This window comes from Poecilia formosa, unplaced genomic scaffold (assembly GCF_000485575.1).
Source record: "Poecilia formosa unplaced genomic scaffold, Poecilia_formosa-5.1.2 Scaffold145, whole genome shotgun sequence".
In the NCBI taxonomy this organism is placed as follows: domain Eukaryota; kingdom Metazoa; phylum Chordata; class Actinopteri; order Cyprinodontiformes; family Poeciliidae; genus Poecilia; species Poecilia formosa.
The window spans coordinates 321,766-343,729 of NW_006800084.1; the positions used below are offsets into that span (position 1 = coordinate 321,766).

Genomic DNA, 21,964 nt, shown 5'->3' on the forward strand with positions numbered 1-21,964 from the left:
CAGCACCAGAATGGGTGGAAAAAAAAGAGAGGAATGAGCATTAAAGTGGTCCAGGCTTTCTTTGAGTCGCTTTCCAGAGAAAATGTTTTCTCTCCCCTGAGGCCACAAAGTACAGCCGTTCTCTGCCTCCTCCCTCTTAATGTCCTCCCTCCTCTTTTCCTCCAAAATTGATTTTTTTTTCTCCTCCTGCTGGCAGCATTAAAGACAGAAGTGAGAAAAAAATAAAGTCTGTCAGAGATTAAACAGGACTACAGTGTAGAAGTTAATCGGCTGGGCTTCCTTCTATTGCAAAAACACTGCAGAAATGTTATCTCAGCTTTATAACAGAACAGATCATTAATGGCAGATTAAGATGCAAACCATGATAGTTCAGTTTGAGCAATGGGATATCTTCTGTTCTTCTGTTTTAAATAGGTAAATAAAAAGGCTAAGTTGTCTAGAAGTGACAAAAATTGTGTTTTGTAGCGTTAGTAAAAAATGTATCATATTCAAAGTCAAATATATTCATACATACATCTGAATTGATGTGAAAAAGAAACCTTTTGACTCCTATTAACCTGCTGTGTGTCTTATTTTTGAGGAGTCGATCCAGAAAGTTGGACTGAAGTTGCCACTATTAATACTGAAGTTGCACACCAACACCAAAAGCCACAGCAGAATTACAGTAGTTTTACTGAAAAATTTTGTTTTTTTATGGGAGAACTTAAAATTAGGATTGTTAGAAAGACAAGAAAAAACTTTATTTTCGTTAAAATTCTTTTAAACACTATAACAGTCTACAAATTTTATTACTAATCTACCAAAAATTCATCTGTTCAGAACTAGATGTTTTTTTTTTTCTTGCAAAACTGAAATTGAAATACTGAAATCTTCCTAATTTTTTAGCTGAATTCCGTGAAGAATTTATCCTCTTTAAGTTAACCAATCTGCAGATTGTTTTGTCACATTGATAAAAGAAAATAAGGGGATAGTAACAAAAACGAAATAAAAAAAGATACGGTCTATTAATTTAGAGTTCAGTTACAGTACTAACCAGACTGTTTAACCTGTAACCCATGAGAGCGGTGACTAGGCTGCTCTCCAAACTGCCTCCTTCGGTGAACCGGTTTAAAGTGGAGCTCTGCAAACGTCCTCTGCTCATTTCACAGCTGAGCTCCGCCGCCTCACTGTCTGACTAAAGTGAACAGTCACAGACTTACTCAGCTGTTGTGAGGTCCACATTTTCATTGTGCCATTTTCCGTAACTGTCTGTGTCTCCTTTTCCTCTCTGTCCGCCTGTCTCTCTGTCTTTTGCACATATTTAAACACATCCTCTCTCTCTCACACACACACACGCACACACACACACACACACACACATTCACTCACACACAGCCTGTCTTTCCTCAGAGTCCCAGCAGCAGCGTCGCTACGCCCACCAGCACATTAAGCACTCCCTCCAGGCGAAGTAGCTGCGCCCTGCAGGATCTGTACATCCCGCCTCCTCCGGCGGAGCCTTACGCCCCCAGGTGAGCATGCGAAAGAATCCATCGATTACTGCCGTACAAAATTCAAGGTTCAGTGTTTCAGAGTCAAACATTGTGGTGTTGATTTTAATTTGCAGTAACACAAACACAGCTCGCCCTCTCCCCTCCCCCACTGACAGTTTTCTTTTTGTTAAAGTAAGAAACAAATCACAACAGGAGGAAAACAATGGAAGAAAAGCAGCACAGAACTTTACTACAGTGCAAAAAATAACAAAACATGAAGAGAAATACAGATTTCTGTTGCGATCCTTTACAGCGAGGCATAAAAATATTCATATCCACAGACAGATTAAATTAAAAGCTATTTTTTGCCAAAATGTTTGTTCTGAATGGAAGTAATTTGAATATTTTTAAACAGTCCAGTCAGAATCTGGTCAGTATTTGGTTGCTGTAAAGCCAAAAAAGTGGTTTTCCAGATATTAATGAGAAAGGCAAAAACTGTTTTTGACATGCAATTATTTTTCTTCAACTATAAATTAAAATATCTTCGAGAAAAAATCTGTTAATTTCTCATCAGAATGAACTTCTTGGTTGAATAATAATAATAATAAAAAAATTAAATCCGTATGAATAAGAACTCAATAGAGTATTTGATGTCTCTAATTTTCAACCAAAGCCAATAAAAGAGCTAAGCTGATTAAACAATTGTTATTTTTGTTTATTTGCTGGTTAATAAATACAAAAGTAACCAAGTGAGAAAGGAACCTGAAAAACCCATCAACTTGTTACATCTCTGCAGAAGCAGGAGTGAAAGTGATGCTTCATCTTCAAGGAGTCGGTCTAATCTTTGCACCCAAGAATCATTAAGAATGGAAACATTTTCACTTTCTTTGAGATGCTCCGACCATTTTCACCTTTTGCCTCTGTGAAAATTTGCATTTTTATTGTTTTCTGAACCAAAAGAAATCCGTTTGCCACCGGACGTTTTGCATAAATTGCTGCCCACCCTGGGGACATTTTGTTTCTGCTGTGACAACTGATCATTTAAAATTCGCCGTATTGAAATGCAATTGCGAAATGCTTGCCACCAGTATGAGGGAGGGTGCTTCTGGTGAGAACGTCCCATTACTAAAACACAAGCTGAATTAACGAGCAGTCAAAGCCCGGTGGCTCCCCTGGGCAAAAACGTGTGAAAGTAAAATATAAATACATCTGTGAGTCACAGCTGGAGACTTGTTCCTTCCCCCCTGCTGAATATTAAGACGTCCCTGTTTCTAATTAAAACCCACAACAAACGCCGACTGCAATCCACCAGTTTGCTCTACCTGGAAGCTTATTTGACCTTCTCTGACGTTTTGCTTTCTTTAAAAGAGACGAGAAGGAAAATCTGACCGACGAGGATCCTCAGTCGGACGCCCAGGCCGCGGAGCGATCCGAGTCGCCCAACTCCTACCTGGACCAGGAGTGTCAGCGGCGATTCCCTCTGGTGGAGGAAGACTCCATACTCTATTGCTACGAGTACGACCAGAACCAGGAGGCCTCGTCGGTCCGCAGGGGGAGCACTCCCACCTACGGTAGGAAATCGTGACCGATAGCAGCTTAATGTCGTGGCAATGAGCGGCGTGTGGGTTTCTGGGTGTTTTTTTTTTTGTTTTTTTTTTGAGACATCTGCAGCTGTTTGATGTCTATGTGTGTGGACGGCTGTGTAATATTGACATCCCCCCTGCGCCTACTTGCTGCAGGCAGGCTCAGGCCCATCTCAATGCCCGTGGAATACAACTGGGTGGGAGATGACGAAGACCTGGCGAAGCTGAGGAGAGAGAGCAGGAGAGGTGAGTGGGAGGCAGTGGGAGAGAGAGAGAGAGAGAGAGAAGGACAGAGGGAAGCTGGGGCGAGGGGGTGGAAATCTTATAATACCCGCACCCTCTCAGATCTCTGAGCCAAGAAGTTGAAGCATGAGCTGGCCTGTCAACGCCGATAACATGCCGGATATCTGCTCCTGCCTCTTTCTCCTCCATATGTTCAGAATCTATAGCTGCTCCTTTTTTTATTTTTATTTTTTCCTCCTTCATCCCCGTCTCTCTCGGCCCCGCTGTTCTCTGTTTGGATATAAAAAGTACACTGTTGCTCCGGCAACGGTATAAATATATTTTCTTGAGGTGCTCACATTTCATTGGTGGCAGCTAAGTTAGGTGGTAAACGCGCCGGGAGGGGGCCGCGTTTCCTTTAAAATTTGACCCAAGAAAGGCTTGAGTGATGCGTTTGTGTCCTCTGGGAGGGATGCTTGCTTCTCTAGGCTTTTCAAAAAAATAAAAAAATAAAAAGAAGAAAGAAAGTGATGGGTCTATATTTATCTGCTTGAGACCTTTCATGGGTGTTTGGAGGCTTTTCTTTTTCTTGACAATTGCTTCCTCTGTAGATTGTATAATGATTTTTCAGACATTGCAGTGGATTTCTTTGCTGCACAGACAGCGTGCTGCTGTGGATTTGGTAACGTCGTCGTGCCTCACTAATCTACTTGTTACAGGTTGTTTGAAGTAAACTTTGTTTTATTCTTTTGTAAATCACTCGTCCAGTCATGGCTAAAGGCTGAGGAATAACAAGGATTTTCACATTTTGCGGCAATACAGCCACAAACTTCAACATATTTTAATTGTATTTTATTCCATATAACTACATCAAATAATTGGAAAGAAGGAATCTGATTTATGTTTCTTTTTTTTTTTTTTAATAAACCCTAAAACCTTTTGTGTGTATATTTACCTTTCAGAGTCACTTTTCGTTGACTTGCACATCTGGAGGTTGACTTTGACTGGACCATACTGAAATATGACTATACTTTCATCTGACCCCTTTCATTCGACTTTTGGTTTTATTTTTAAGGACGTTGTTGAAGGTGAACCTCCGCTCTGCTCTGGTCTGAAGTTTTTAGCAGGCTAATAATTGCTCTGTTTGTAGAAAGGAGAAAGAGACTGGAAAAAAACCAGATTGTCAGACATACAAAGACTTTTAACAGGTGAATCAGTAACATATCAGCTGAACTGTAGCTGCTTCTATAGTGTTAACTGTCCTTGTGTCCTGGATCTGTGCTGTAAATCACAAGGCCTGCTGTGTGTTGCGGTTGTCCTCAACTGTGTGTTCTTGTATAAAAATAAACTTATGTACGTAAAAAATGCTCTGGTTTTAGCTCCATCATCAGATCTCATCAGATCTGACCAGCTTCCTTGTCCCTGCTGAAGACCAGCATTCCCACAGCATTATGCTGCCTTTAATATGTTTCATCATGGGGATGCAGTGTTCAGGGTGGTGGCTCTTTGTGTTAATCATTAAGTTCAACATTGATCCTATCACCTTCTTTCATGTGTTTGTTGTATCCCCTACATGATTTCAGTTCAATTTTATTTTACTTCATCCAACAATACTTTCCTGATTCCAAAGGGAACGTTTTAATTTAATCTAAAAATACTTTATTTATCCCAAATCGAAAGTTTTGTGGCAAACCGAAGAACTGAGGACTCAACAGTTACTTTCTTCCTGCCAGTAAGTGAGAATGGGCGACATTTCCAGCCCCTGAATGTGCACAGCTTGTAGAGGAACCCTCTGCAGGACGTGCAGCTCTAATTGCAGAAACATGCGGTTCTACAAGGTTCTGACTCAGAGGAGCTGAAAACAAGGACACCTGTAAGGAAAACGATGGTGGATTTTTCTCCCGCTTCACAGTCGTGCTGCTTTGTGTTTCTCTGTCCTTTAAAATGAAAATGATATGCACACAACATGTTAAAATAAAGGTAAAGTCATGAATGCTTTGGCAGCTATTTTTTCAGGATAAATAATAATTGGGAAGTGGACTGGGTGCAGCTTCTGTTTATCACCCTAATAAGCAATCCTCAGCTTCGTGTCCCACTGAGACCAGCTGAGACGGAGTCTGTGAAATGGATCTGTCACTGCAGCTGCAGCAACATCTAAAACCTGTCTGCAGCTGACTGTGGACTGCTTAAAATCTGTGTGCCTTCATTCACATCAGGACTGCTCAGAGTCGGCCTGGCAGATTGTGTCATTTTATCCCCACACAAATTATACCCCAAAATGGAGCCCACTGGGTATTTCCAAAGGTAAATTAGAAAACTGTGACTGCATTTAACCACGTTCCTCGCAGGCAGACATCCATCTCTTTCTTTCAGAGAGACGTGTAGCTAAAATGGCCCCCAAACTTTTAATTATTCATTCCTGAAGCGTATAGTAGACTCAGGTGTGTTCAGTCCTGAGCTGGCTTCTTTCTTGTCCCTGCAGAAAACTCCCTCCTGCGTTTCCCCAGTGAGGACAAACCCTCCGGGGAGAACTTCTTGCTGGGCCGCAGTCTGAGTCAGAACAGGAGGAAGATGGAGCGAGGAAGCAGCCCCACCCACTACACGCTTGTTCCCGCCCTGGAAGTCGCCATGTCCACGTCCAGCTCAGACTCTGCGTCGCTTTACCACGTCAGTCCCTCCAAGAAGCAAAAAGTTGAACACAAGTCACAACTGTGATCCGTTGACGTCGTTTTTATGATTCATTTCTTCTTCTGTTTTCAATTTTCAGGTGTTTGAGCGCTCCTCAATGCTGTCTAGATCTAAGAAGAAAAAGCAAGGTAGAAAGAAGCACTTGCTTTGCTTCATTTTTATTCAAGTGTACTTGAGCAAGGGTGTTTTTTTTTTCTCATGAGGTGTTTTCTTCTTTTCTGCCACCTGCAGCTGCAAGCCCCATGTCCTCCATCAGTAAACGAAGGATTTCCTGCCGGGACCTGGGTCAGGGCGACTGCCAGGGCTGGCTGTGGAAGAAGAAAGATGCTAAAACCTATTTTTCGCAGAAGTGGAAGAAATACTGGTTTATCCTGAAAGACACGTGTCTTTACTGGTACATGAACGAAGAGGTGAATATGATTTTGATTTTTTTTTTTTTGTTTTTAAACATAGACAGTATTAATAACACAAATGAGATTCCATGGATGTAACTTTACCTTTGCTTGTGTCAGGATGAGAAGGCAGAGGGCTTTGTGAGTCTCCCAGAATTCAGGATTGATCGTGCCACTGAATGCAGAAGAAAATAGTGAGTATAAATTTATATTGCTGCTCTGAGATTTGAAGATTTAAAAAAAAAATTTATTATACAGATTGCACTTCGTAAAGCTGAGTAGGGAGATGTAACAGGTATCCTAAAATATTTAAATAAAGGTCAGACATTACCAATATACTGTAAAAGTGTCTCAAAAAAGTATATATACTTACATGTACGTATAAATATGTAATTTTTAAAAAAATGATTGAAAGCAGAAGCCCAAATTTGTGATTAAAAAACAAACAAACTGTGCACGTAGCGCACATTGTCCGACAACGTTGTGGCCAAAGTCTCCAGCAGTTGTGTCGGTCTTTGAGCAGAGATTTTAGATGACAGATGGGAACTGAATAATTTAGGACTCAAGTCTGTCTCCATAGTAAAGCTTCCTTCAACAGGTCTCTGTATTCCTATCGGCTGCGCGGCTTCATGTCACGACTCACTTTGGCTCAAACTGAGCGGATTGTGGTGCCAGAGGTGGAAGCGAAGCAGAACAAAAGAAGAGTTTGAATTCATAATTCATAATTCAGTGTATTTATTTTAATTATTAAACAGATCATTGTAGCAATACTTACAGGATGTGTGCGACCTCAAACCGCTTTAACAACAATAAATACTTATATGAGATCAAAGTTCAAAGTGTAGTAAGTTACTGTAAAGATTTTTCCTGCATGTGGTCTCAAAGTTGTGTTCATCAATACTCTCACAATCATCGTCATCAGAATCTTTACTGTCAGGCTTGTCATGTCTTCTTCAGATGCTGTATTTTGTCGTGGGGATAAAATTCTTATCTGCGTTGTTTAAATTACAGTCTATGTGAATGTTAAAGGTCACCACAATACTCTCTGCAGCATGCGAATCTGTTGTTTAAAAAAACGTCCTGCCTCAGACAATCCCGTGGCAGATGTTGCTCAGAAGTTGCGTGAACGCTGTCATGCGTTGTCGTTTTCTATTTTTGTTTTTCCAGTTTCCTTAAATTCTTAAAACTCACATTTGGGTTTGTTTCTCATAGTTGTAATGATTTCTTTCTGTCAAGTGGAGAAAGATGTATGAAAGTAGTTAAAGAAAGCAAGGAAGCACAAGGGACAACACACAAGCGACAGCTGCAGAAGATATTACTGAAGTTACGAGGGACGCACCGATATAAAAATCTGGGCCAAAATCGATAGCCGATATTAATATCGCTGTTATTTACCAAAAATATAGATTTCAGGATTACAAGATGGATTTTCTGTTTTATAGGATTTTATTTATCCTTTAAAATGTAATTAAAGTTTATTTATAAAGCGCTCTTCAGAGAAATAAAATCACAAAGCGCTGTATAGTAGAAATCAACCTTAAATCTACACAAAGCATAAAACTAACATAAGTTTTATGCTAGTAAAACTTATGTTAGCATTGACATAATCTACAATGTCAATGTAGATTATTTTTGCTTCAGTGTATATATGTAAAAATTTATTTTGAGTTATTAGCCAGTACATATTTAACAAATAATAAAAACAAAAACAAAAATGTGAAAAAGTCTGTTTGAACTTCTTTAAATGTAGCCATGATGTAGTCTTGTATTCATATGTTAATCTGCGCTATACTGCTTGCCCTTGCTTGTACTCACATATAATTAAACTCCTTCTCTTTCAGTGCATTCAAGGCTTGCCATCCCAAGATAAAGACCTTCTACTTTGCTGCGGAAAATGTAGATGACATGTCCCGGTGAGTATCCGAGGTTTTGATAGCCGTGCTGCAAACTCCTCCAGTGCTGCATTTCAAACCGTCTATTGTCCAAGAGCTGAACTGCCTTATTAAACCTCCCACTCTCTTCAAAACTGGGTAGTTTTGCAAAGTAAATTGGTCAAAGAGAGAAATATAAGCTTTCAAAAAAAAAAAAAAAAACATCACAAAATCATTAACGTTATGCGTCATCAGTGTTATTCTCCCCCACAGGTGGCTGAGTCGGCTCAGTATGGCTGTTGCAGGCTACTCTGAGCAGGAGAAAATGCGCCAGGAACAAGGTGAGATTAGTCACAGAGCCTTTTCACGAAGCTGTAGAAAAAGATGTCAGCTAGGGGTCAAGAGCTGCTAAATGGCGCAGCGGGACATCGGGTTGTGATGATGCGAACCTCTTTCGAGAATCACAGATGAAGTCTGTGTTCTTTACACTTTATTCACATCGTTCAGTACCGAGCGATGCTATCTTTGCACATAAAGACACCGAAGACTTTAAATCAACTCGCCGGTGCTGCTGCAAAATGTTCTCTGCTACGTGGATATCACATCTAGTAAAGTTATGAACTCCAGGGATATGTCTAGTTTGGTTGTTATGGTAACATAGTGACCCCCCCAAGATGTCAGTTTCTGCTGCAGGTTTCCCTAACAGTGTCACAGCACCATAAATGTTGTTGTCAAGAGTAAGGGTTAGCACGTTATCATAATTATTTTTAATAATATTATGTTTATTTTACATGATTTCACATAGATGCTTTCATCGGCACACTGACTGCGTTTCTGTTTTTATATTTTTTGCTTAAGTTTGAGACTCTGTGTATACAAACAATGCTTAAACTTAAAGTATAAATCAGTAATATAGATAGTATTGCAATGATTAATTATGCAATATTATAAACGTATAGAGTAGTAGAATGTTTATATTATTGTTTTTAAGATAGTGTGTGATTCAAGTTAAATTAAGCAGGGCTAGCACAAGAGAGATTAGTTCAAACTGCAACGAATTCATGTGAAATTGAGTGATTAATGAGAGCCAAAGTGTACAACATTAAGATTTTCTGTAGTGTTTTTACAAGCTGTGATTAATTAAATTAACAGTCACAAATAAATTAGGTCTTCGACCTGTGTTGTGCTTTCACGAGTGGAGATGATGCTCCAAGCAATTTTAATTAGGTTATCCCAGTGCCAGAGGGAACAAAGGGCCCTGAGGTATCACTAAGCCACTGCCATGCTTCATTGTAGGCAGCGGGATCTTTTCAGTGTTTATGTCATTCTTCCTCCTCCGTACATTCTCCCTGTCCAACTAATTAGCATTCGCTGCTAAGCAGCTAGTGACAGCCAGAGGCCGAGCAAAACTCGTGTACTTCACTTCCGCATGGAGTGAGGACTCCAACATGTTCGAAAAGCCTTCTGCGCACAGTTATGAAGTCCAAAAAGCGGCTATATTTAACTCTTGAGGTTCTCTGTGGGTTGAAATATCCCAGCTTTACTTTCAGTGCCTCTGCTTGTATCTGGGGAAACCTGACAAACTGTATTTGATGGAGAACCTGGAGTTTTATAAAGTGTGCTAATCAAATATTTAAATGGCTTTTTCAGTTTTGGAACAACACCAACCAAGGGGAATTTTTTCATAGCAATAAAAAAATTTGGTAATTGTTTAAAAAGAAATGAGCAAAATTTTCCTTTCATTCTGAAGATTAACACACATCGAGTGGACTGCTGCCTTGACTTTCTTATTCTGAGGAAGAAATGAAATTAGCTTCTGTGTCAGAAAAAAACAAGGTAAAAAAACGTATCCACTCAATGAAAATAATAATTAAATATAATGTTGAACCTTTCTCTCCGGTTTTCTAATTGTACAACCAATTTGGGGGAACACTCTTTAGCTAAAGTAAACTATTTAGATCATTACACTTGTAGAGGAGCTGCCTTTATCTGCTTTTCTGAGTTAATTTGGGAAAATAAGATCACATTTATACGTTTCAGTTAAGACATTTTTGATTTCTTGGCCAGCAGCTGGTGCATTTGATTTTTCCTTCCAGAAGAGCATTTCTGCTCCAAGCTGAGGCAGGCTGGATATTTTTGTTATTCATATAGCTTAATGTTCTTTGGCTTCTAACAAACTGACAGGAAGTAACGCAGCTAACCCTTCTGCTATTTGGAGGTGCCTACGTACAAACCCTGCCAAGGTGGGTGTGTGAGAACAATTTTATCCTTGGAGAGGGGGCTTTTTTTTTTCCATTATGGCCAAGTTTTTTTTTTTTTTTTTTTTTTTTATTAGCTCCATAACACCTCCAGAAGATTTCACAGGAAGTTCTCACACCTTATATCTGTCCATCTTCATATTCAACTTCAACCCGATACAGTCAGAGCACTTTTTCACGACTACAGCTTTCTGGTGTATGAATATCTTGCGTAGCTTTCCTTGAATTTTGTTGCTATAAATGTGTGTTTTACTGCAGATTACTGGAGCGAGAGTGATCACGAAGACATGGAGATGCCCCCAGTGCCCAAACGGGACAGTCCACCGCCCCCTTATGACACCTATCCCAGAGCAGCCTCAGTGAGTTTTCAGTTAGTCTAAAAGATGCAGCAGGTATCACTCTGTGACCCTGTTTTCTAGCCACAGATGTCTGTTTTTTGTGTAGGTAAGTCCCTACCTGGAGCCAAAGCGTAGCCATCTCTCCTCTTCGGACACATTCCAGTCCCGTTCCTCACACGAGGAGTTCCACTCGGAGCCTCAGGAAAGCAGCAGCAACAACAGCGTCTCCCCTGGGCAGAAGGCGAGCAGCCACCGAAACTCGTGGCAGGACCAGATGGAAGGCAAATCCAGGATGCACTACCTGCAGACGTATCCAGTGGAAGAATCCATGCAGTCTGAAGACAGGGAGCAGCTGGCCATTGAGTACCGCAGGCAGTCAACTCTGCCTGCACAGCGCAGCCTGCTGCAGGAGCAGTACAGGGCCCTGCCGCTGCCCCTCAGGGCCAGCATAGATTCTGACGCCGGAGGAAAACCTCGCAGCTTTACGCTTCCAAGAGACAGCGGGCTCCATGCCATCCTGGCAGCCACCGCTGCATCAGACCAGAGAGAGACCCAGAACTACCAGCTGGACCGGGCCAGAGACACAGGTCAGAAAACCTAAACAATTCATTTTGCATTCATGTATACTGCTGAGGAAGCTGCTTCTTAATTAAACCATTTCACAAAATCTGCTGAAAGCTGTTGTTCTTGACAAAAAGAATAGAGAAAAGTTAGTTTTTCTCCTACTTCAGACTGGTTGCTTTAAGAGAAAAGGCAAGAAGATGATTGAACAGTTAATGTAGCCATTATTTTAATCAAATTAGTTTCAGAAAAGATTTTCAGAGTAGGAAGATGTATCTTTAGAAACTGCATAAAAGAGTGCAAAACATACAGCTCTGTAATGCACACAATTTATTTTTTAATGTCCTTTACCTTTGACGTGGAAACATCAAACATTATTATTTTTGCTCAGTAAAACCAAAAGTCATGACTGATGACACCGGGGCAGAAATTCAGTCTCTGTCACAGGGCGAGTTTCATTTTGGGCCGTATCAAGATCATGAATATCTTGATATTCATGATCTTGAATATCAAGATATTCAAGATTATTACATCCTGGTTGTGGCAGGATGTAATAATAAAACTACCCATTAGCAAACTGGGGAAATATTAATAAATAGCTGTATCTGCATTTGATGAGAACTTCTTGACATTAAATATTATTTAACATCTTTACACATTGGTGCAATTTGACAGTATGCAGAAAAAAACTTGTAGAGTGGCCCAATTAAAGTCCAGGAATAAATTTACCTAAGCTAAGGCATGACAAAACCACTTGCATGATTTAATAAGACTATCTACTGTCCTTTCATTCTGTGTACACAAAAGCACTAAAGTGTTGCAGTTTTTGTCAAACGCCAGCGCCATCTTGTGACGTAATCAGGGTAAATCGATCTGTCAACATCTAGGCTGAGTACACAGAAGCAGAGGAAGTCGTGTGCGATTTCAGCGAAAAAATGTTGGAGTCATTGTTGATTCCTGGACAATATGGCTTAAAAAATGGGTTTGTGGTCCTTCAGTAGAACCGGCTTCATCTTCGTCATCACTTCATACTCAAGCCTTCGCTGAAATCGCTCACAACTTCCTCCGCTTCTGTACGCTCAGCCTAGATGTTTATGGTTTGATTTACCCTGATTACGTCACAAGATGGCAGTGGCGTTTGACCCAGTTACTACAGACTAAACATCGACACTGCATTTATAGTATTCTCTGAGAAATATTTATTATTAAAAGCTTTCGTGTATTGAGAATGAAAGCACAGTAGTTCGTCTTTTTAAATCATATAAGTGGTTTTATTGTGTCAGTGCCACTTAAAATAACACAGAACTGAAAGACAATCCAAAGCTTTACATTTATAGCATATTTGATCCCCGTGCTAGCGTTACGTTGGTTCTAGCGAGCAAAGAGCATTGAAGTCGACCTTTATAGTAGATCAGAGAACTAAACAATAGATGTTGATGAAAATGTCTTTCATCTGGACTGGAGCGCACAATTGCCCCTATTTGTCATCAGGGATGTTTTCAAATCCCAAACATTCAGTCAGAGCCAGCAAATGTCAAAGGTTTAATGCTCACTGTTGTTTCTTTACAGGTTTAGATTGGAAGTCGGCCTATTTGCTGTTCCCCCCTAAACCTTGAGGGCGTTTGTGTGTGGAAGATCAAATTCTGTTTCCTGTTTGATGCTGATTGATTTCGGCTCTTCTTTTTCTGTCTTTTTCTTCCCCCTTTTATTTTGCTTTCTCTCATGCTCAGTCCAGATGCCATTGTAGCCTCTTGGCTCTGTTTGGACAGAGAAGCAAAGAGTAATCCTTTCAGTCAATGTTAATATTTTATTTTGAACAAAATAAAGAAACACACCGGAGGGGGCCTGTCTTCAATTATCTTTTGCATTTCCCACAAAGAAAAGAGGAGCGGTAAACAACCATTAAAGTGATATGCATTTCAAAGCCCAGGCAGCAGCCAAAGCTTCAGGATGCTACTTTCCAAATGCAAAACAGGCATCTCACAGGATAGGCCTTAATGTAGTGTGCCTATCCTACCAGAAGGGGGTGCTGTATGTTAATAGAAGGTAAATAAACGTCTCCCGTTTATTTCTACCCCTAATCATGGCCTGTCACAGTTTAAGTGCTCTCTTTTCACACATGAAAAGCAAATTCAACTTAATGTGTGTTTCATTTGTGTTTCAACAAATAAGTGTACTTATTACTTAGTAAGAGCAGCGCTATTTCTACATATTTTTAGTTAATTAAAATTAAAAGTTAGCAATTTAAGAAATTACTGAAGCCAAAATGGAACAAAGATTGTCTACAAACAGGTAAAAGTAGCAATACTTTGTGATATTACTGAAGTAAAAGTAAAATGTATGGTTTTGTAAAAATTCTTCTACAAGCTTTTCTTCCTAAAGTTACTGAAATAACATAGTAAATGTAACTTGATACTACCCAACTCTGCAAATAAATATTACTAAAACATGGTTGCTTTGGTTCCATAATCTACGTTGCATCTGCTTGGCCAACCGACTTAAAATGTAGCCTCACACAGAGCATCCACATCATGGTGCATAATTATTAAGTTGAAGGAAAATCTTAATAGATTACAAACTCCTAAACCCTTCGCAGAAGACGTGGATCTATACTGAGTTTAAATTACACACAGCTGGATTCAGATTACTAATGAAGTGACTTCTGAAGGCATTGGGTTCCATTAAATTTTATTTAGGGGATCAGAGTAATGCCACACTTTGATTTTCATCAAAACTTCACACAGGTGTGTGAACTCTTTGCTCTGCAGATTTTATTTAGATGTAAACATTCTGCTTTTATTTGCTGATCTGCTTACCGAGGCCGTGGACGTGACTGTCGAATGCAGACGGACTCACTGGTGGACCTGTACCGGGCCCTGGAGCAGACCAGTCTGTCCACCTCTGCTGACCACAGATCAGCCGGTCGCCTCGAGTACAAACGCTCCTTTGTCCGCAGAGTTAACGACCCCCTCCTAAACGACAAGCTCCACCGCCTGCGGATTCTTCACAGCTCACTGAAGGTATGGAAACGACTTCCAAGAACCAATTTGTTTCCATCTGCGCCGCATTTTGCTGATCACTAATCAGTACTTTTGTCTTCCGGCAGAATGTTCCTCTTCAAGACACAAACCGGTCGCTGGGGTTTTTAGATTAGCCCCGCTGAGCGCCATCCCCCCCCCCAGCCACCCGCAGCTTGGCTTCTGCTTGTGCCTCACATTTGGAGTCAAAGGCACCAAAACACATCTTTTACCTCCTCAACCATCCATCCATCCATCCATCCATCCATCCTTTCATTTCTTTCTGCTGCTTCTCTCAAAAGCAGAAACAAAAACTACTGATGTCACTTTTTGCCTCATCTCATCCTCAAGCAGGGCAGGGATCCAAACAAAGATTGGATTAATAAAGCAACTGAAAGCACTTTGTGTCCATTTCAAAGATTCATCTGAAAGCTTTTAAAAATCATCACTTCCATGCATGGCAACCTCCCCCCGCTCTTCTGTTGAATTGTTTTTATACCTTTACGCTGGAGTCGTGTACAGCTGCTCTTCAAAAAGAAGCCTCTTTTTGGTTGTACGCCACTTTTCATTGTGCATGTACATTCGATCCATGGGTATGTTTGTTTTGTGACTGTACAGGGTGTTAAGCATATTAACATATGTTGTATATTTAATATTACATTCCTACAACAGTGACCACACCACGTTTCTTTTTTGTTTGTTTGTTTGTTTGGCTACCTATTTAATCTGTACATCAAGTGCTGTGCCTCAGTGATAGTGAATGTACATTGTACCTTTTTAAAGAGGGAGAGAAGAGAGAAGATTTAGAGAGAAAGCTATTTCCTCAGAGCAGAGGCATAAAAATGTAACGCCTGGCAATAATGAACTACTGTATATTACAATGGAGCGATAAGAATAGTTGTCTATTTTTGTATGCATGCTGTCTACCTGATTGTTTGTACGGCAGTTTTGTAATTCTAAGTGCATTCGGTTCAGAGGATACTGGTGTTATCGCTCCCACCCTTCCACCCATATCTCATGCACACAACCAGCACAGCGTGTTTTCTGTACTTATTATAGACACTGGCCCAGAAATGTGATTTTTATTTTTATTTTTTTCTCTTAATGTTAACCATAAAAATAAAATAAAAAATTGTATTTAGTAAGTGTTTAATGGAGAAGCATGCTCTGTAAGACTAAAGTACATTACCATGCCATTTGAAGCTGACTCATATTGCACACCTGTGCCATATTGTAGCTACATTTTTTTTTTTTTCTATTGATTAAAATATGGTACAGGCATAAACAAGGCTTGTTGTTTTATCTCATTCAGGTCAAAGAGAAACTGACAAAAATCCTGTTGCTTAACAGATGTAGAATAAAATAACCAGGAATGAGAGAAATACACAGTATTATAAAAGTATTCTTAAAATCCCAATATTGACCCTTAAATTTAAAGTAAATGATAATATTGGAATCAGTTATCACAGTTAGGCCTGCACAATATTGAAAAATCTTGCAATTGCCATAATATTGGTAAATATTGTGACGATAAACATAAGCCTGTTATGTTTCTGCTCTGTGACCTTTAACATTTTCGATGATGTCAGGACGCTTAAGCGAATTTTCTAACTTGGAGGACAGAAAATAAAAATTTAAGACTGAATAAACTTGAAACAGACTTTAGTTTTGATAGAGACACTCGGATTTCTCCGCAAAATAAAGTACCCTGTAGTTTTTAATTATAGCAAACTTTGCTAATTATTAGAGAAAATTTTTTTAATAGGTTTTAGGTGGTTCTGTGATAATATCTATAAAAAGTCAAAAGGAGAAGGGCAGAAACTGTGAAATAACATTTCAAGCATGGAAAAAATTTCAACTTTATTGTTAAATAATCCCAGGAAATACTTTGCAAACGTAAACATATATATGCATTGTGTTATTTTTGATACAAGCTTCTTGAGGTAAAAATGACAAAAAAAGAGAGAAAACTTTGTTAATTATGAATAGGATGTAAAAATTTGGCTAAATATCAGAGGGGATATTATGTTTTTAAAAGCATTTGTGCATCTACTAACATAAAACTAAATTGTGGATAAATATTTAAAAACTGGCAAGATTAGCAGCACTCAAAAAGAAACAAACAGCATTTAGAGGACTTCTGAACACCATGTTGGATGCACATTTAATGAAACCAAATATAAATAAAACATCTTGACTACGTCACTTGGACTTGGTGAAAAGCTTGATGAGTCGGATTCTTATTATTTGTGTGCCCAAGCCGTATATTAGGGCGTTTAGGAGCGGTGGGAATATCAAAAAGTACAGGGACAAAAACAGCTTAGTGTGATAAGACATGTGCCTGTTGTCAAGACGACCTTGTGCCAGCTCAAAGAAACACCCAGTGGCGTAGTTGATTACAGCCAGCAGATGGGGAATGCAAGTACGGAGGGCCTTGAATTTGGATTTGCTGAACGACATTATGCAAATCTTCAGGATGTGTGAGTACGAGTAAAAGATCATGATCAGCTGAGGAGCCGTGTAGAGAGCCGCAGAGAGCAGACCGATGATGTTCACTATGAACGTATTTGTGCATGCAAGTTGCACAAGCAAGTAGTTGAGGCAGTAAAGCTTCTCTATGGTCTGGCCACAATACGGCAGCTGAAGAGTAAACACGAAAACCACGCTCAGTGCCAGCATGGGGTAAAGCCACATAAAAACAATCAGCTTCACTATCCTCTGAGACATGATCACATGGTAGGACAGTGGATGACAAATGGCCACGTATCTGTCGTAGCTCATCACCGCGAGAATAGTGAATTCGGTGATGGCGTACGTGTGTAGGACAAAGACCTGCGTCTGGCAAAAAGAAACAGAAATCTGGTGTGTGTGTGAGAGAATGTTGATCAGCGTCGCCGGCAGCAAGGCGGTGCTCCCTACCAGCTCATTCACGGCCAAGTTACACAAAAGCACACACATTGGGTGATGCAGGGATTTTTCACAATAAACCACCCTGATCAGCAAGATGTTCTCGGTGATGATGGTGAGGTACACGATGAGGAAAATGCAGAAATACATGGACCTCAGCTCTTCCATTCCATAGTAAGCAGACAGATAAATCGATGTAACAAGAGAGAAATTCATGTTGAAACAACTTGATGTGAGTTGGTGACCTAAATGTGTTTACGTGTCTGAGTCTGACTGGCATTTAACTGCACTGAGCGGTAAAACCGCAGCTTTATATTTGTTCTTCTGTGAGATAAAGTCACATCCTCTTCACCTGCACGCCAATAACTTCACAGCACGTAAGCACCAGTTTTGTTCCTCCGAGATCAAAACATAAAACATTACATCATCTATGTACAAGTAATTTATCGAACTGGTTACCCTAAACTGAGACTCGATAATTATCTACATGTTATAAATTAGCTAACATTAATACATCAAAACGACAAATTTGTTATTTTTGTGAAGCATGCTTGTTTTTAAAACAAGAGTTGTATAAAAAATCAAAGCAATGATGATAAAAAAATCAAGAATTGTTTTTTTATTATTTGACTATTTAAATATAATAAAATTACACACTTTTTGTGCGAAATCACACCACTGCAATGAAAGACACATTTATTTATAGGTGTTTTACACACCTTTGCCTGGAGTGCCACACACTTTGACTGATTTTGATTTTGGGTTTTGCTTTAATTTGGTGTTAGATTAACGTGCTGTTCCCTCTTTGCTCTACCTTTGTCCTGTTTCCTCAGTTCAACTTTGGGTTTCTGCTTTTCCTCACAGCTGCAACCAGTTTCTATTCAGCCACCTGCTCATTGTTTTGTAATCATTTCCCCTTAGCTTAAGAGCTAAGGTAGTTAGCTGCTGGTCAGACCATTTTGTTATTCCCATAATTTTTGGCTCCTTCTGAGGTCTTCTTGTGGGTTATTATTTTGGAACCCTTGGTGGACATTAGTTGTTTTTATTATTATTCTTTCATAAGTAAAATAGTTTATTTTCACCTGCCAGTCTCCTTGCTGAATTTGTCACACTATTATATGACATTTACTCAAAAAAAAAAAAAAAAGTTGCAGCTTTTTGGGAGTCAACATGCTGGGGTGTTGTATGCAGGGTTTCCCCTAGAGGATTATAAGCCTGGCGGGCCACCAGGCTTTACTACCCCTGTCTGATTGAGGCTGAAACAAATGACAGTCTGTTGGTCCTGTGGCACCTTCAGCCTCCTTCCTAATGGCAGTGCTTCCTATTCAGAGAGCAGTAGGTGTCTGGATATGATTTCTGCTGTTCTTATCATTGCTTGTTCATATGTACTCTGTACGGGTTCGTAATCTCTTAAGCTGATTATTTTCAGAGCTGCTGCATAAATGTGGGCCAGCTTGTTCCTGAGTTGGACAGTTAAGCTTCGATTCTGTATTGTTTAATGCTTTCCAGGGCTTTTAATTAGTACATAATATTGAACAAAACACTCTTAACACATTCAGTTAAGTTGCCTTTATTTTGGTCAATTACAATTATCCGATCTGTAAAAGAGAGAAATTTTCAAAATTCAAGATTATACAGAATCCTCTAATCTAACGGATCATATGATCAAAATCAATTTCTATGTCGTTTCTTTCATTTAAAGATCCAGGTTTTAGTCAAAATATTACGACCACATCAGATTGAAAGTTCAATAAAAGCTGATTCTGCATTGTTGCCCCTTCACTTTTTATTGCAGGGAAATTTGATGAATATAACCTTATTGTTAATGACAATAAGGTCATTAACAATAACCTTATTGTTAATGACCTTAACAATAAGGTTAAGGTCATTGGAGTAAAAAAAATCTTTGAAACTTTCCAATTGTTTGCTGTTTGTCAGGATGAATTTGTACTTTCCCACCAAAAACCCTTCAGTGGATACAGAGCAAAAGTAACCATGTTAAATCACAAATGAGTTAGTGACCAATTAGTCTCTGTGTGTCTTTGTTCCTCCTGAAAGTAATTAAGACAAATGATTTACAACAAGGGACGCTTGTTTGGACAGCACCTGGAGAATAGAGATAAAAGTCAGGAGACAACCATTAATGACTTCCCTTTGGAAAAATACTGATGCAACACTGATGAAACTGTCCAAGGCGCTTGACCCTTTGGTAATGTCGGTCACTGCAGTATTGTTTTTGTTATTCTTATTAAGCTGGATTTCACAAATCAGACTGTTTTGACAACACCTTTGTAACGATATCCAGTTTCTTAAAGTACCAAAATCAATCTGAAGCAACTCCTTATATAAAAATAAGCACCACCAGAAATACCACAGAAGGTTAAAGTACCATATTTGGTCTGATATCGACTGTTTAGTTCTTGTGGGATAGTTGGACTAACCCGACAATAAACACTTTAGTCACATTAAGACTGGCATTCAGTGGTGATCCCTTCTGACCTTGGATGCCCGAAGAGGTGCTTTTAGATCATTACAGAATCAAATAACAATATTTAAGGGAAACAATCCTCTTGATCAGTTCGCTGGGTCAAGTTGATGGAGTCTTTATGGTGTGTCCATAGGAAGAACACAAGATCCTGCAAGAATTGTAAACAAAAATCCCTAACATGTGATGGAAACAAAAATGCATGTAACCCATCTGGAATTTTGAGTTCTTCTTAAATTCAGCTTCTTGGAAACATTCACCTCCATGATTAGGGTTGGCGTGTGGAACTAATCAGCCAATCAGAAGCAAACACAGGGTGACATAAACAGACTAAACTCATATGACACTTTAGTAGTCCCACTTACAATTTGACTTATTTATGTGGAAGTCTTAATTGAACCCACTAATTTGTAGCCACCACACACTAAGTCAGAGCTGTCACATTTGACAGATTTAAAGAAAAAAAAAATCAAGAATCTAGTTATCCTAAGCTTTTATTAACAGTCTGACATGCTGACAAAGAAAAAGAAATCAATAGAATTTGGATATTAGGACAATTTTGGAAACAATTGCAGAGATGTGCTCTCCTTCTTTGAAACTCAAGCTCCGGTGACAGTTTTGGAGGCCGCGCTCATTTATCACAAAGAAGGCATCCTCGATTCCTCCAGGGAGCGGGAGCCAGGAAGAATGTGCAAAATCTGATTTAAAACAGGCTCTTCTTCTTTTGGGAGATTTCAGTGACTTGTCCTACGATGACACTTGGATCACGGGTTTAAAAACGCTGAATTCGTTTTCGTGATGTAATTAGGAAAGGCATGTTCTCTTAAGGCTTCTTGTGCCCAGTTAATATTAACGTCTGGTGACCAGCCTGCTGCTTCATATTAACCTCACTCCTCCTTGCTGACCAAAACTACGCAGATCCACACCAAACCATCACTCTGGAGCGTCACTGTCAGGCTCAGCCATGTTTTCATATCGTACAGCAGCTTTCCTTATCTTAATGCTCTTTCTTCTCCATGGTGAGTCTTGCTTTTTGAAGTTCTGCGTGGTTTTCTGCAAATGGTAGAACTTAAAGACACTTTTCCACACACACTGCTGTTTTTTTTCAGTTGTTGAAAACGAAGCCGTATCGTTTCCTTGGTCCTGCCCCACCCTCAGTGGAGTGTGCAGGAAGGTTTGCCTTCCATCAGAAATGTTCTTTGGACCTCTCGGCTGCGGCAAAGGCTTCCTGTGAGTAGAATTGTGAAAATGCTTTATCTGGTCACGTTGAGCATGTGTGATAGCAGAAGAAATTCAATTGCTTTTTCATTCCTAGGTGCTGCGTTTCTCATTTTCTATGAGGTGGACGTTTCTGATCAGTGTCTGCAGAAATCCAGCAGTGCCAAGAGACGCTCCGTTCATCAAAGATAAAGAGAAGCAGACATCATGTTTGGCTTTTGTAACAGGATGCACTTTGTGACATTTTAACTGCTCACATGTTTATTCTTGTTTGCTAATTTTAAAATGGCATACATGTTTTGAATAAAAGATGCAGATTATATTTTCTTTTATTACTTTTTAAAAATATATATATTTGTTTTGTTTAAGTACAGATTTTGCTTCTGCTTGTTTTTTTTTTTTTTGTTTTTGTTTTTTGCTTAATGGCAAAACAGTGTTTTTATCTGGTAATAAATATCCAAAAGTAAATTTTCCAAATCCTTTAATTAGGGATTTGGTCTGGTGTTCTGTGTCCAGCAATCATTGAGCATAGGCTAGACTCTAAAGGTCACCAGTCCATTACAAAGAAACACAGAGATGCACAACTACACATTTCTGTTCTGGTCGGAGGGCCCAGATAAAAATGAAGACTCACACAGAAAGACTCCAGTCAGGATTTAACCTTTCAGACTTTCTTGTTGTGAAGTAATAGTGTTTAACAACTGCCCCATGGTGCAGTCCAGTTCTAAATATGCACAAATATGAGTAGAAATTCTTCCAAAAGACAGTTTTGTGTTTTATAAAGATCATATCTGACAGAAAAAAAGCATGCCTTCAAAATTCAGCATTTGTTTATTATGAGTTGCAAAAAAAAGTAATGAAATATAAAAAGGTTTATTTCTTATTTAAGGATTATGGTACTTCCACAAAATGCAGCTGGGAAATTATAAAAACATAATAGCTAATAATAGAAACT

The 21,964-nt window shown here is 39.3% G+C and overlaps 2 protein-coding genes across 8 annotated transcripts in view; one reads left to right on the forward strand and one right to left on the reverse strand.

Annotated features, from left to right (window-relative positions):
• The window catches only part of LOC103145626 (connector enhancer of kinase suppressor of ras 2-like), a 37,760-nt gene extending 22,073 nt beyond the window's left edge, over nt 1-15,687 (forward strand). For 3 of the 7 annotated variants that reach the window (XM_016677003.1, XM_016677005.1, XM_007563133.2), the window contains 13 exons: nt 1,375-1,508; nt 2,838-3,040; nt 3,209-3,298; nt 5,757-5,941; nt 6,042-6,090; nt 6,194-6,372; nt 6,475-6,548; nt 8,196-8,267; nt 8,499-8,566; nt 10,742-10,842; nt 10,928-11,408; nt 14,203-14,402; nt 14,489-15,687. In XM_016677003.1, the coding sequence (XP_016532489.1) occupies nt 1,375-1,508; nt 2,838-3,040; nt 3,209-3,298; nt 5,757-5,941; nt 6,042-6,090; nt 6,194-6,372; nt 6,475-6,548; nt 8,196-8,267; nt 8,499-8,566; nt 10,742-10,842; nt 10,928-11,408; nt 14,203-14,402; nt 14,489-14,536 (1,884 nt within the window). In that variant the 3' untranslated portion in view covers nt 14,537-15,687. The remainder of the gene's footprint in view (nt 1-1,374; nt 1,509-2,837; nt 3,041-3,208; nt 3,299-5,756; nt 5,942-6,041; nt 6,091-6,193; nt 6,373-6,474; nt 6,549-8,195; nt 8,268-8,498; nt 8,567-10,741; nt 10,843-10,927; nt 11,409-14,202; nt 14,403-14,488) is intronic. The other 4 variants (XM_016677004.1, XM_016677006.1, XM_016677007.1 and 1 more) reach the window with 2 other exon arrangements.
• Nucleotides 15,688-15,955: 268 nt separating this feature from the next.
• On the reverse strand, nt 15,956-17,901 carry LOC103145699 (olfactory receptor 52D1-like). Its single transcript, XM_007563257.2, has one exon. It carries the CDS (start codon nt 17,520-17,522, stop codon nt 16,602-16,604), a length of 921 nt encoding a protein of 306 aa, XP_007563319.1. The 5' UTR covers nt 17,523-17,901; the 3' UTR covers nt 15,956-16,601.
• Nucleotides 17,902-21,964: the final 4,063 nt, after the last annotated feature.